Raw genomic sequence first — 14,670 nt, forward strand, 5'->3', positions numbered from 1 at the left:
AGTAATAGAATCATACCTGAGTCTTTGACTTCTTAGCATTGGCCCTCTCTGGCTCCTCTGTGTCGGAGGATCCCTTCTCTCTCTGGCGTTTGGCACTCTTCATGGGCGATGGCGCCTCCTCTTTTATCTTCTGTTGTGACAGAAGACAAACATGTAGTCTCAGCTGACTCAAAGGCTAAAGACAGCATTGAGCTAATGCAATGTGGGTGGTAGAGTGTGCTGTAACAACATCAGGGCAATGGGGCTGTACCTTGCTGGGTTTCTTCATTGAATCTGTCTTGCTGTCAGTGCTGGAGGTGCTGGCTGCACTTGGGGAAGTACGGCCACTTGACCGCAGGTCCTCATTGGTCGGTGAGGCTCTGCCATCTGGACTGGCTGTCTGCTTTTTCCGGCCACTTCGTAGCGTTGACATCTGCATCAGACAGAACCCATTAAAATTACACCGGACTGAAAAAGCAAGATATTTACAGAAGTAAATGTGAGATCAAAGTCTTTCTATGCGGACTCACCTGCCCACGGTTCCGTCGAGTCCTCATGCTATGCTTCCCACCGAGTCCATCCTCTTCCTCTTTGACAGGTTTGAACATGAACGGCGGCGGGTCCACAGGTTTCTCGATGGGGGGCAGCTCCCCGTACTTCTTGAAATGGATGCGGCAGTCGGTACACAGCAGGATATTCTCACGGCCCCCGTGGTGCCAGTCCTTAGAGGCTGCAAACACATTTCCAGCTTAAGATGAGCTGTGCAAGCGCTACGACAAGGGAAGACCAGCTTGGCCCCTGACTCACACCTCCACATCAAACGCTTCGACGTCAGTGCGTATGCACTTGGTCTTGCCGTGCCGCATTAAGCGGTGGCGCGCGTAGCCTGCGCCATATGGGAGCTCTGCAAGTGCCAACTGCGCCCAACAAGTCAGAGGGTTTAATGAGGCAAAGAACAAATGAGTAACTGTCAGGTTGGATGAAATTAGCAGTGACATCCTCCGAGGTCCATCTGGCAGTGGAGTGAGTGGGTGAGTAGCACGGCTCCCTCAAACGGAGAGTAATTACAGGCCTGCTGTGGGGATTATTATGGGCCTGACGCGCCTATGATGCTAGCACTGTTGTAGGGCCTCCACCTGTCTCTCCGTGTTACTACCAAGTCTAATACTGTGATCCATGCACCTGGGGACTGACTAACTGCTGACAGTGGAAAGCTCATATTTCACTGATGTCAGTTGGATATCAGATTATCAAGGGGGGAAAGCGACCATAATGCAAACAGAGTTTGTTTACTGTGTAAATAAAGCATGTTTATTATGGCTGAAGAGGAATAAAAAGAAAAACGCAACAAACATGACCGTATGATCGGATGCAGTATTGCAGTCACTGGAGTCAAAGCGTAGTACAGAAAGAGCCTTACTGGTGGTGAAGCAGTGGCGGCAGGCGTAGCCCTTCAGCTCCTGCTCGCTGTCCTCACTGTCAAAGTCATCCTCACTGGCTGAGCTCAGGTCCACTGGAGGTGAGAGACACAGTTAACATGCATACAATGACATCTGAGCTAAACACCATAGCACAAACACCCCCGCAAATGGCTGCACTAATTAGTGTAATTTCAGCAGGGCTTTGATGACATGAATACAGTGCATGTGACTTCACTTTCCCTCTCTGTACTGCTTCTTATCAGAGGGGACATTTTCCATGTTTACTTTCTAGAATGGCGGTGGTCTAAAAAGCTGCATTAGCGCAGGGTGGTTTAGGGACGTCCTGTTTATCCATGGCAGAGTCTGCACTGTCTCTAGGCGAAAGAGGCAGAGTGCACTTACAGAACTCGCTGGAAGGGGGGCGGGAGGGAGTGTTGACAGGCGTGGAAGCGGTGCGGGTCTTGATTCGGCGGAAGACTGGTTGTCTGCGGTGTCTGCGGTGTGCTCGGGAACTAGCAGCCTCTGGGGTTTTCTTCCAGTAATAGTAAAAAGTGATCAATTCTCCCTGCAGGCAAAGAAACAAGAAACACAGCCATAAGTCTTTTATTTTTTTTTTTTTGCTCATAATCCAACATTTCTTAAACAGTTAATGTTTTCATATTCTTTATCTTATCAAACAATGACCCTCTGCTGAACTGCTGTTACAAATCAGGAGTTAACAGATTTGTGCTGATCCACTGGTCCAAAACAAACAAGGCTCTTAGCTGCATTTTTACTCCTCTATTGTTTGTACTAAGCCCTCAAATGTCAAACTGATAAGAGCACACAAACAGCAGCTTATTTTCAAAGGGTGGCCCACAAAAAAGGTGCAGTGCTGAGGTCAGCTAGCAAGCAAGAGATAGTATGGAGCCCATGGGGGGAGAGAGAAAGGGAGAGAGAGAGACTCCATGCCTGGTTTTGCAGCAGACCAGCTTGTTGTGCTGCGGCCGTGTCTGTCCCAGGATTAGGCAGTGAAGCTCACTGAATGCTGGGATATTAGGATCAGTACATTGGTGGCTGCCTGGGTGGCAGGCGCTTGAATGGGAACAAAAGAACATGTCGGGGAGAGCTTTGGCGCTACAAATAGGGAGTGAAACGGCTCCGAGCCCCTTCGCTGGAAGAGTCAATTGAACTTTAATCAAACATTCAGGGTGCGCTTGCCAGGGAGCAGGGCGTATAAATCCAGCACACAAAAGCCAGCCAGGAAATCAATACCCTACTGAAACATTAACACATGCAATCATGGATCAGAGGACACTTTGCTGAGGCAGCCTGCACAAATTAACTGCTTCTTTCCGGCCTCGCTCAAAATAATACACATACTCAGAAACTGTCATCCAGCTGAGGGAGCAATTATGTTGTTTCCCTGTGGTAGTTTCTCCCATTGCTCCTTACTACCTTCTGCAAATTCCCCATCTCCCATGAAACCATTCACGCCCTTACTGGTTACTCATTTCAGAACATGCAGTCTGTGTTACATGACAATTGCCGAGCTTTTAACATGCTTTAATGTTTAGGGAACCAAAGGAGAAGGTCAGCCATCAGGTAAGACAGGGTCTGTTAAACTAGGGCTGAATTGAGTTTACTTGTCTTTAATGTGTATTGATCGTTTTCACTCCAAGCTTCGGCTGTTCTTCTTGACATAAATTGGTCATTAAAATTCTGCTCTCACCGACACTTTAGCAGCTTTGCGGCTAGGACGTAGAATACTTTTGGCAGGCAGTAAAAAAATATGCATGTTTCTGGTCGAACCAGACATATATGTAGCATGCATTAAAAAATGCTTTAAAAAATGCTACTCCATAACACTACACGATTAATTTGCACAACATGGTTGTTCTTTTGTTTTTATTTTCTTATCCTTGCATTCATATCCTATAGACTTCAAATAGAAACAGACATGCAATGATAATTCCAGGCAAAAGTGAGCAACAGCTGCACTGAGCTGCTGGAGGGAGGTTATCAGGTAAAGTATCAACAGTACACAGGCTGCTGTGTTTGTCATGAGTAAACACTTGGACTAGTCACGTGGATGAGGCAGCTTCTTAAGGAATTTGGCTGGCTTTTACAAATGAGCTACCAATGATACAGCAAGTCTCACAAAAAGGGAGCAGTCTAAGGAATTTGTACATTATGATTAATGAACAACTAGAAAGCCAGAATATACTTGTGTTTCACAAAGGGTATCTATAAGGTTTTCTTTCATACAGCAAGGGTGAAAAGAACTAAGGTGCAAGAGAAAATCTCTGCTGTTTTTTTTCTGCTGGCCGCTTGAGAACTAAAGACTTCCTTGGAGCACATCTGTTTTCTGCAAATGTTTCCTCATGCTTCTGAACCAACACACCACTGCTGGAACAGGCAGCACAGCCCCCTCCTCTGAGCACTCTGGTGGACACGAGTAGGCGAAATATCAATTATCACAATTACATCAATTACTTGTGGGTGGTTTAGACGTTAGCCAAATGAGAAACATAAGTGCGACAAATCCTCTTCTTTGACTTTGAAAATTCCACCCACCTCAGCTTCTTGCCGCACTTTCAAAACAACACAATGCAAAGTGGCTACCGTGCCAAAGCAGTTTCCATTGCATGTGAAAACGGGTTAACGTTAATACCCCACGATAACCCTTTACAAAACACGATTAGCTGAGCTCCTTTGGGTAATTTCAGTCTGATATGATGTGGCAAAGAATAATGGGCTGTGCGACGGTGAGGGGCGTGAGCATGTGTTGGAAAGCGCGAGGCTTTGGCGGGGCCGAACAGGGCGCAGGTGCGGGCCAAGGGATGGCAGGCGTCCTGATGTGAAATCTAATTGAAATGTGCAGATCAAAACTGTTCGGCGGGACAGAGGGCAGGCTTTCTTCACAGCCTAATGACTGTTCACAGCACCATAGCCCTGCTCTCTCCCCCCCCCACACCCCTCTTTCTGCTACGGGCTTCGGGCCATGAAGCCCAGACTTAATATGAAAGAAGATAGAGAAAGGTCATTTCAGCTCTAAATCATGTTAGCCATTTACGAAGCAAGCATTTTATGGTCCTAAAACATTGCCTCTGGTAGAAGGTGGATAAAATTCTCCAAAGTTCAGTTCAATAACAAGAGGAATGCGGTGGTATGAAAGGAATCACTATGGTCATTCAAAAGTAATTTAGTTCGCAGGCTATCAAAACAAGTGACAGAGACTGGAGAGAGCAGACATTTATAAGGGCGCTAAAAATGCTGTGTTTAATACTATCTGCTTGGGCAATATATGGAGGAGTGGGGATGAGGCTGAACAGACTGATGAAATGTTTTGAGGGGATCATCTGTGGTGATGACAAATTTCCTTTGGTGATAACTGCACGATGGAGACCTATAGAAAATCCCCTTTCAAGCCTGGGAGTGGAGATGGGAGAGGAAATATGATTTGAGTGGAAGCGTGGAGAGGCTGTGCTAAGCCGCAGTCCCCAGCTCTACTTCTCTCATCTTTCTTCCTCTTTGCCGTTGCCCATTCATTTCCACAAGCCCCATCCTGATTTGTTCGGCACAGATAGAAAAATAAAACATTTCTCCTGGCACAGCACCGAAACGTAGGAGGAGCAAAAGAGAAAGTTATTAGTCTTTTATAAAGGAAGATGTCCTACCGTGAAGCGAAATAAAAGATGACACCTGAGGGAGGAAATGTCTCCCACGAGTTCCTGTTCCTGCAGTGAGCCCTCTGAAGCTGGGTTCACATTGTGAGTTAGTGTCAAAGAGACAGATTGGCAGAAAGAATTACAAAGCCAACCTGTCTGCGTGCCAGAAAAGGTTTGTTGAGAGCGAAACAGATTTTTCCAACCCACCTCCAACTTTCATGAGCATCAAAATGTCATACTTCCTCATGGCACATGGAGACATTTTGAAGTATGCTCGAGGATATGATGCCTGCTGCCTTTGATTCTTCGGCTTTCTTTTTGCTCAGAAGTGCAAAACGTGACCCTATTTTTTTTACACGTAAACTGATTGTCGTCTTTTCAAGCGGTACGTATCTTTTTTGCTAACCTGTATGCTGTAGCCTTTCATTATATGACTTTATTTACTAATCCTTGCTTCATTACATGTTGCACGCTTATTCATATTTTGAACATTTATTAATTTATTTATTGCTTGTTTTAGAAGAACTGCAACAGCAATCACTGATAATACAATACTGGCAGGTCATTTCTTTAGAGGTAGGTTTTCTCTCTCTCTCTCTCCCCCCCAGTTATTTCCTAAGCTGTCTAAATCAACATGGCAAGATACTTTCACTCTGTGTTTGTAACTTAAAACTACAAATTTACTGTTTTTTGTTATAAATATTGAATATTCTCTTTATTTTTTGTATTTGACTTCTGGTAATGTTGATACAATGATACTTGAGAAAATAAACCTCTTTGAATACATTTATACTTACTGTGTAAGGGTTAAAAAGTAACAGACATTTAGAAAAACGTTAGTTGCTGTATTTTTGTAAACTGAACAGCAATACAGCCTCTGTATGAAAGAGACCATATAAATGAATGTGGACAGACTATTACAACCATTAGAGTAATAATAAATGTATCGTTATTTAACCAAACTAACCTATAAATTATAACTAACACCATTTACCACACTAAAACAAAGGTTGATCAAAAACCACAACAGAATTACTGACATTTCTTCCACTCCCTTGTGCAGTGTTTAGCAGTTTAAAAAATGTGTGTATGCTGGTGAGCAAGAGATACTGACAACATAAGCTTGGAATTATAGGACGTTTCAGAATGCTTCCATCTGCAGGATATTTCTGGGGGGTGGATTATCTGACAAGGAAGGGGCTTACCTCCTATCACTGCACTAAGAGATTTTTCCATCCTGTTTTTGCCTCAAGAAAGTGTTGATGTGCAGCCATGTGGGTGTGTGTGTGAGTGCACAGCTCTGTGTGTATGTGTGAACTGCAATTTCCAATAGATCATGCCTTTTTCATTGTGATTTAGAAACCGCTCTGGTGGAGGGTTAGAGGGAATTGGGCCATTTGCTGGACCCTCTAGTTGTGTGTGTGTGTGTGTGTGTGTGTGTGTGTGTGTGTGTGTGTGTGTGTGTGTGTGTGTGCATGCAGTACGGGCGTGAAGGCTAAACTCCTGTATTTATACACTCATCCGTGCTCAGGCCCAGGCTTGAACAGATGGTTTCTGTTTTTCCTGGCAGATTTGTGATGAAGCCACAAAAGGCCCCTGCTTTGACAGGGCGCCAAACGGTTAAGGCTGTAGCTGGCAAACGCAAGGCAAGGAGAGCAGGAGAGAATGCAAGGGGAGGGCAGTGAGGGGGAGAGCACCAAAGGGAGTGAGAACGAGAAAATGGAAGATAACAATGGACAATCAACCTTGCACAGAGAAAATGTCTCCAGAGCGTACGCTCAGTTAAGCCAAATGTGTTTCAGGCTAAAAGAACATGTGGTCACTGGGTGCAAGCAGTTGATCTGCTGTTGTAAACATCCATTAGTTGAGTTTGGACTGTGCTTTCCTGTCCCCATGCAGGGCAAAGTGTGCCCATGCAAAAGAAGGGAAGGAGAGGGAGGAGGGGGCAGTAGCTGGAATGTAATTCTAGCCTCCATGGCAGAATAAGCCAGAAAGAAATTCGACTTGTGCTACTACACTGCCAGACACACCAACAAACTGAAGTACAGATTCTTGCTGAAAGTTAGACCCCCCCCCCCCAAACCCCACACCACAAGAGGCAACCTGAATTATAGTTCCACTGTTTAAATGGAAATGGCTTTCTCTCCAACGCAAAGGGAAAACATCCAAAACATCCTCTACTGGATATTCTGGTGATTCTACTTGTTACTCACATAAGCTAAATAGTTTAAGTACACTACTCAATCAGCTGATATTAGCCAAGTTAGAAAGCTACCTGCATTTTTAAAATTCCTTATTTAAAGTTTTTTATTTAAAAGATTTGTTTAGTCTATATTTCAAATGATTCAGCCACTAAAGAACACAACACCACTCGTGCCTATTGACAGCAAATAGAATCGATGTCTTGAGCGGTCTATAAAAAGCTATGAAAATTACAATGAGTGTAGACATCCTGAGGCAGGGCATGTATTACTCTAACCTTGCCCCAAGGTCGACAAAGCTAAACTCACTACCACACTGTGAAAACTGGTTTCACTGAAATATGGACACCCACCTTTGTGGTTAAACCAAGCAAAGGAGAGAGAAAAATGAGTACTACAATGGCCTTGGCTGGTGGAGCAGGGAGTGAAAGGATGTTAAATAGACAGCGAATCCTTGCTGTGCCGCCGGTTTCTGTTGGAAAAGAATGAATAAGCTCTGCTTTCACAGGCCAAAGATGCACAAGCACAAGAATCAGCAGTTGTGTTTCCCTGCTGTAAGCGCTTTTGCCAATAGAGGCAAATATACAGCTACAGCGCAACTTTTTTTCAGTGGCAGTTGATCACTAATCCCAAAGATCAACTTGAACAACCTCAGCTTTGTTCACAAAACCACACACACAAAAAAAATACCCAACATTAACATACATGGAAGACTGAAAAGAACAGTACAGACATTGCTGTATATTATTTAGCTGTTCCTCAAAATTGACACGAATGGAAACTGGATACCATTCAACACCATAAAAATGGCCCAAGACCTCCACTAATGACATTTTCAAAGCTTCTATTAACAACGACATCGTTTACCAACACAAGGAAGCTATTCTGTCAGATCCCATACAGCTGCTGCCAACTGAGCAGCCCCCCAGTTTTAAGCCATTTTAATTAGTACCCAACCCTTAGTACTCGTAATCACACACGCTTCTCCAGGGTCCTGGCTGCAGGGGTGACGATGCTGCAATGAATTCAATCTGACGTGTGTACAGATTGCACCAGGGCAAACATCTGCTACAAGGTTGAGCAGAAAACACTTCCATCATCTTGGCCATCTCAAAAATTACAGAGCCTGAGGGCACGAGCTGCCTATTCATGCTACTGAATGCTCTGCAGCCTCGCCTCCCAGTAAGACCAGCACCCACATGGCCCCAATGCCGGATCTTCTGACCAGGAAAAACCAAGAAACCGGGGGCAGGGAAAGACCTGTCTACTCATCGTTCAGCCTCTTATGCTCTCTCTCTCAATCTTTCCATCTCTCTCCTCCTGCAGGTGTACCTTAACAACCACAGATTTGACTGAACCAATTAGGCTGCACTCTTTCTCCTTAACAGCGGGTATCTAAGCACAATCAAAAGCCCGACTTCAGCTCGTGGAGGTTCGAGTGGGCGACTCTAGGCAAACAGCACTAAATCGCAGAAATGCACCTATTTCGCATTTTCACTATGAGCAATGTGACCTTCCTCAATGTCTGAAGCAGCAGGAGACACTCAGGAAGAGAGGCCAGTGATTCAGAGTTAACTTTAACTTCAAGTCCAAAGTTTCTCCAATTATTAAGGGACTTTAAAAGAGTCATTCAGTAAATGTGACATGACACACTGTGGTGTCATTCCTAATCAAAAGCTGATGCGTGGTAAAACCACTCAGACCCAAACGAGTGAAAGCTGAGTAACACAGTGGCTGAGAGAGAATCTATTCCCTACAAGGCCCCATGGGAGGGGCTGCACTCAGGAGGGGAGGGAAAAGGAATTATCTGCTATCTGTAGACTAAGCATGCTGGGGATGTTTAGGAACATTTCTACTGCCAGTACACAAATTATTCCATGACGCTGTCTTTCAAGTGGAGGAAATGGTGGCAGTGAAAAGAGCAGAGACGGTCAGGCGACACACCCACTTCCCCAGCTTCCGCTTTTATTTGCCTTCATATAAAGCATTCCTGAGAGCTAGTCAGGCCTGGTGTGTTTGCACAGCAGTGGGCGCTTACCCTTGGCACCGATTGTTTATGAGAAACCTAGCTAATAAGAGTTGAGGGGAGAGGCAGACACAGACAAACTGCACTGTATCGCCCTCTATAGCCCTGGCTGTAGGCCCGGGACTTTAACAAGCTCCTCTGTAAGTCAACAACACTCATATGAGAGTGTGGCCCAGGCAACCTGAAACAACTGTGCAGAGAAGAGTTGTTCTCACCAAAACCACAGTCTACAAAGAGCTGAGAAAGAAAAGCTGGGTATGGAACTAAGAGGGAGCAATATTTTGATTCTCCTCATCCTAAGAGATTGCATTTGAAGAGTCACACATGATTCAGATAGATGAGCAAGAGTAGGGAGGCAAGAGAAAAGCAAGCAAAGGAGACGGAGAAAGACTTGAGAAAATAAATCAAGCTTTCCTCGGGGTATTGACTGGCATTGGCACAGAGGACTGGCTTTCAGCACCAAAGCAAGTTCAAGCTTAAGCAAAAAAGGGCTTTTTAGCTGCAAGAGAACACAGGCTTTTCCCTCAGTGTCTATATTGAACTAACCCGGCGACCCTCTACTTCAATAAGACTGCTGTGCCTCTATCCGTCTCTCTCACGCTCCATTATTCTCTTCTACCTCTTATTACTAAGGGCTAGCTTTATTTTCAGTTGTGGGTAAAACAAGCTGAATAACAGCAAAGTTATAATTATTATTATTATTTTTTTTTTTTCAATCCAACTTGCTTATTGTTTTTCTTAACTGAATACATCAGGTCATGTTTAGCTACATGCTAGACATTTGCAATCCTAATGTCAATGCAGCATGTTTGCTTAATGACTTTCCGATAATTCTAACTGTACGATTATCAGTGTCTTCACTCACTGGACAATCTCTTTCTTTCACATAAACCAAGTAAACACAGGACTAATGAGTAATGAATTTGATCATGAAGGTGAACTGCTAGTCTAGTCAAACACATATTTGCTTGTGTAAACACCCCCTTGGTTAATCTGTATTTGCTCTGAATTTGACCCAGCAAGTTCACGTACGAGGTTAGACGGCTGTTCACTGATGATTTACATGAGGACATCATGTCAAAAACATCATATATATAAAAAAACATGACAGTAAATATTAAGTCAGAGTGATCGAGTACGCTAACAAATGATGTACTGTCCCAGAGCTGTGAGAAGTCTCATCATCGATTCCTTTTGTCCCTTGGATTTTTTTAATGACTAATCTTCCTGCTAAAATGCATTTCATAAGTAAGCTTTTACTTGTCGCTCGTGTTTCAATTGACCCAACAAGACACTGAGAATCAAGAAACTGAGTATCCAAACAAAGCTGACCTTTAAATGACAAACAGTTTAAGGCAGAGCAAATAAGGGTTTTATTTATCAAGCTATGCCACAGGCAGCAGAGCTAATGAGAACTGTATTTTATTTTCAGGTGAAATCCAGTGTGCTCAAACAGTGCACGGCCAGAATTTAGTGTCAGTGGCTACTGGGACGGACCTAAAAAACAGATTACTGGACTGTAGAGGTGCTATTTTAGTGATCTCTGGGTAAGACAACAATGAACTGATTATAATCCCTACAATTAAATATAACTTTAATAAAGCCTTCACTTGTTCTTCAACAGCTTGTTGTCATCGTCACACAAAAACCTCTAACCTTTTCTTTCCTTTTTAAATAGAAGTCAATGGAAACATTTTATTACAAGTTATTTTAGAGCGTTTCTATTCTATTCATCATGAAATGTTGACAATTTAAACAATTAACAGATTTACATCAACAAACCCAAAAACAAAGATACACGGTTCTTGCGTGACAGCGATGCTATACTTACCAAAGTGGCAAATCAAACTTGAGAGTAAAGGATTAAGTGTCTCTCACTAAGCAAGTCATTTGAAATGTCTGTATACTTATATGCCTTACATCAGTGGGGTTGATGCTGATTATGTATGCTGTCAGTCAAGACACCGTACACATATTTCTTAGTTTAACCAATGATGTGTCTAAATGTGCTATACTGTCTCCAAAATTAAAGGCTACGCGAGTCGCGTGCAAATCACATTTTCCTCTGTTATGGGTGACAACACTAAACAGAGTAACTTGCAGAACAACAAAATACAGAGCAAGAGCTACAAAGTTCAGGAAAGGTATATGACTTCTGTTTTAGGTTCACAGACAGCTATTAGCAACATAAAAATATGCAATCTTAAATGTGCACAGCAAATTGCACTAACCCAAATGTATAAGGCTGGTATAAAAATACATTGGGTATTAAAAATATTTAATAAAAATGTTTTTATTTTTTTTTATTGAGTTTTTATTGTAACAAATATTTTTGAACAATTTTCAGCTAGCTAGCTCTTTTTCAGGGCACATACTTTGAGAGGGATCTGATAATAATGATAATAATAATAAAAATATTGTACAGCATTTCAGCATTAATCATAAATTGTCAATTATGAAGCACAGGGAAAGAACACTTCACTCAACAGCACTGCATAAACAATCTGTGTTCTGTTTTGGTTTGAAACACAGTGTGTTCAGTGTCCTCGGGAAGCTATCCAAGAGCCTAATATGCTTACTGTTAAATCTAATATCCATGCACCATGTCCATCTGTGAGCTACTTGTGCCCATCATCTCTTTCACTGCCCCAGGTTCAGTATGCACACTGCTAAGACGTTCGTTCTACAGATACGCACTGAAAAAAAAGGCCGGGGGAAAAAAAGGCTTCTTTTTACGCCCAGGACTGAGAAAGAAAAGCGCTTACAATGGAGAGAAAATGACTTACCGTTTCCTTGTTTGGTAGCAACTCTTTCCGAATCCTGAAGAAGTTCTTGCCGTATTGCCTCAGCCCTTTTATGAAGCGTTTCTGTTTTGAAAAAGCACAAAAAGGAGACGAAAAATCAGATACTATTAATTTTTCATCAGTTACAAAATCTCACCACAAGTACATGAAGCTCTTTAAAACGCCTTGTGCTGTAAGCCACAGGGGAAAAAAAGGGGAAGAAAATGTTTTGATAGCTATCTAGATACCTCTGCTGTCTCTGGTTTGAGTGCTGAATTCTAGTGCTAGGACACGACAGGCAGAAAATACGAAGAAATTACCACAAAAGCAGGAGTCAGAGCTACGATTAATCTACAATAAAGTACAAACATGAAGACAGTTTCATCTTTAACAGAGTTCAACTGCACAATCTGCATAGTGGAATCATATGAAGCTGAAGTTCAAAGCAGAGACTGAACTTCAATAAGTTACGGAGAATCACAACACGCCTCTCCTGAACTAGCATTTCTCATGCATACACTTCAAACAGGAGCTTAATTTCTGTGAAAAGTGCAGGAATTACAAAACCATACGCTTACATAAAGTCAGTACCAGGGAACCCAACTAGAGCTACATGTGCACATTCATAAAGGCAAGCATTAGTCTTTAAAACTACACAAACGTGCTTAGGAAGCACTATAACTTTCTACAGTGAACTAGAAGACAGCTAATAAGCTGCAGCCATTGTATTTACAAAGATTAGAGAAATACAACTGAATATGCACTGCGGTTTAAATGCATTTCTAGTCCTTTAAGAGCCTCAGACTGTGAGCGGAGGCAGAAAACATTCATAACCAACGAACCAGACAACCAGCAGATTTACTTTCTTGTTCCAGAGGCGAGCCCCGCTCCACGGCAATCTCAGCCAACGGCTTCCACCAAGTTACTCCAGCAAAAACCCATTGAAGTGTAGTCCGAGCATGGTCCAGAAACAATAGGTCCACTTGCGGGTAGAGGACAATTTTCGGCGTAAATCCACAAAGTCTCCAAAGGTGCAACGCTTTTTTACAAGCAAGAAATAGCTTGTCACTCTCTGCTCCCCCACTACAAAGGGGAAGGCTTTACATGTGATCTTTCTGCTAGAGAGCCTCTGGTCCGCGGCAGCATGGAAAACCTGGAGTGGAGTTCTGCGCTGCATGGTGGCTCGTAGCACCTCTGTCACTCAAGCATGCTCTGAACACGTTCAGCCTGCCGGTGTTTCCTTTCTATGCATATGTGTGTTTTAAAACACACACAGCTACACACCACTTCTAATTAGTACAAAACCCTCCTGATAAAGCCTTGATATATCATTTAAAAACAAAAAAAGGACAGTTTAATTAAATTCAGAGCATTTTTAACCGCACGCTTCCATATCAGTGAGCCTGAAAGGGAAGGAAGGCTGAGAAGTGTGTGAGGAGAAAGGTCTTGGCCACAGGCAAAAAGAGACAAGCCACTAGTAAAACCAGACATGGAGTTCCTCTTCCCTTTCAACAGTTTGTGTGGGTTATGTAACCAGGAAAGTGTTTACACATGGCTTTTAAAAGAACAATCTGTAGCAGGGACGGGAGGAGGGCATTTCATGTTCCAAAAGGCACTCTTTACCAGATTTGCTGTTCAAAGTATTCTTTAAATGAACAGTAAATTGAGTCTCTTGAAGCTAATGAAAATCCTAATCCAGCAAACGTAAACTATAAGTGCTATCAAATCTGCTTTTTCCTTCCTTGGAAATTTTGTACAAGAATAAACAGATCACAGTGCTCTGACTCAACTACAAAAACCCTCACTGAAACTAAACATTTCATGTACTTTCATGTGGTTGGAGGTACAGCGGAACAACCAGCAGGTGGAGCAGCATACAACAGTCATTTCATTGATTTATTTCAGAATCAGAGGCTAAAATGTAGCACCTAGCCCAGTATAAGGTAGGAAACTTGGTGTGTGTGTCTGGGGGCGGTGGAGGGGGGGCTGGGTAATATGCTTATAAATGAGCTTATTTTTGCTTTGAACTACAATCACAAAATAACCACATATTGTGTGTATGTCACTGCGGCAGGACCCCTCCGGTTCCCCTGCTTCACTGTGCCCCTAACCATACTACCTGACCGGCACCTGAACCAATCAGCACAGGACAAATCGCTCTCCACCGTGTGTGGATCTGATGTCCTCATCTGTTAATGAGCACCTAAAGCAGTGACTGTGGGTCACAGGGCCATTCCCAGAACGTTGTTTAACACATTAACACACATCGGCACCGGAGGGATCAGAGCTTTGCCGTCATTATCTAGGGTCTTGGATCCTGACCGGTGGGCCAAAAATCAATTACACCTGCCAGAGCAGCGCGTGTTGCTGGCCTGATTGTGTCACCCTAATTATGTTTCCCCTACTGTAATATTTACACTGCTTGCGCTACAGGCGGGAGCCTACGTGCTCCACTCGCTCTATCATTCTCTCTCGCTCTCCCCCTCTTGTGCTCGGCGCTCTGCATGTCGGCTCCACTTTAAGGCTCCATTTCAGCTGCCTGGGCTCTCTGCTCTCCTAGCCCAGCTAATAAATCATCCACCAATCTGCTCCCTGAATCGCTCTGGCCCT

The 14,670-nt window shown here is 43.3% G+C and overlaps 2 protein-coding genes across 6 annotated transcripts in view; both read right to left on the reverse strand.

Annotated features, from left to right (window-relative positions):
• Nucleotides 1–14,670, reverse strand: part of eno1a (enolase 1a, (alpha)) — a 331,916-nt gene that overhangs the window by 137,295 nt on the left and 179,951 nt on the right. The gene's annotated exons all lie outside the window — the stretch shown is intronic.
• The window catches only part of rerea (arginine-glutamic acid dipeptide (RE) repeats a), a 182,612-nt gene that overhangs the window by 6,580 nt on the left and 161,362 nt on the right, over nucleotides 1–14,670 (reverse strand). For all 5 annotated transcript variants that reach the window (XM_072696159.1, XM_072696160.1, XM_072696158.1 and 2 more), the window contains 6 exons: nucleotides 12,064–12,144; nucleotides 1,803–1,965; nucleotides 1,400–1,492; nucleotides 510–709; nucleotides 251–412; nucleotides 17–130 (listed from right to left, as the gene is read on the reverse strand). In XM_072696159.1, coding sequence (XP_072552260.1) covers nucleotides 17–130; nucleotides 251–412; nucleotides 510–709; nucleotides 1,400–1,492; nucleotides 1,803–1,965; nucleotides 12,064–12,144 — 813 coding nt within the window. The remainder of the gene's footprint in view (nucleotides 1–16; nucleotides 131–250; nucleotides 413–509; nucleotides 710–1,399; nucleotides 1,493–1,802; nucleotides 1,966–12,063; nucleotides 12,145–14,670) is intronic.

The sequence above is a fragment of the Salminus brasiliensis genome, chromosome 14, assembly GCF_030463535.1.
Source record: "Salminus brasiliensis chromosome 14, fSalBra1.hap2, whole genome shotgun sequence".
NCBI classification, from domain to species: domain Eukaryota; kingdom Metazoa; phylum Chordata; class Actinopteri; order Characiformes; family Bryconidae; genus Salminus; species Salminus brasiliensis.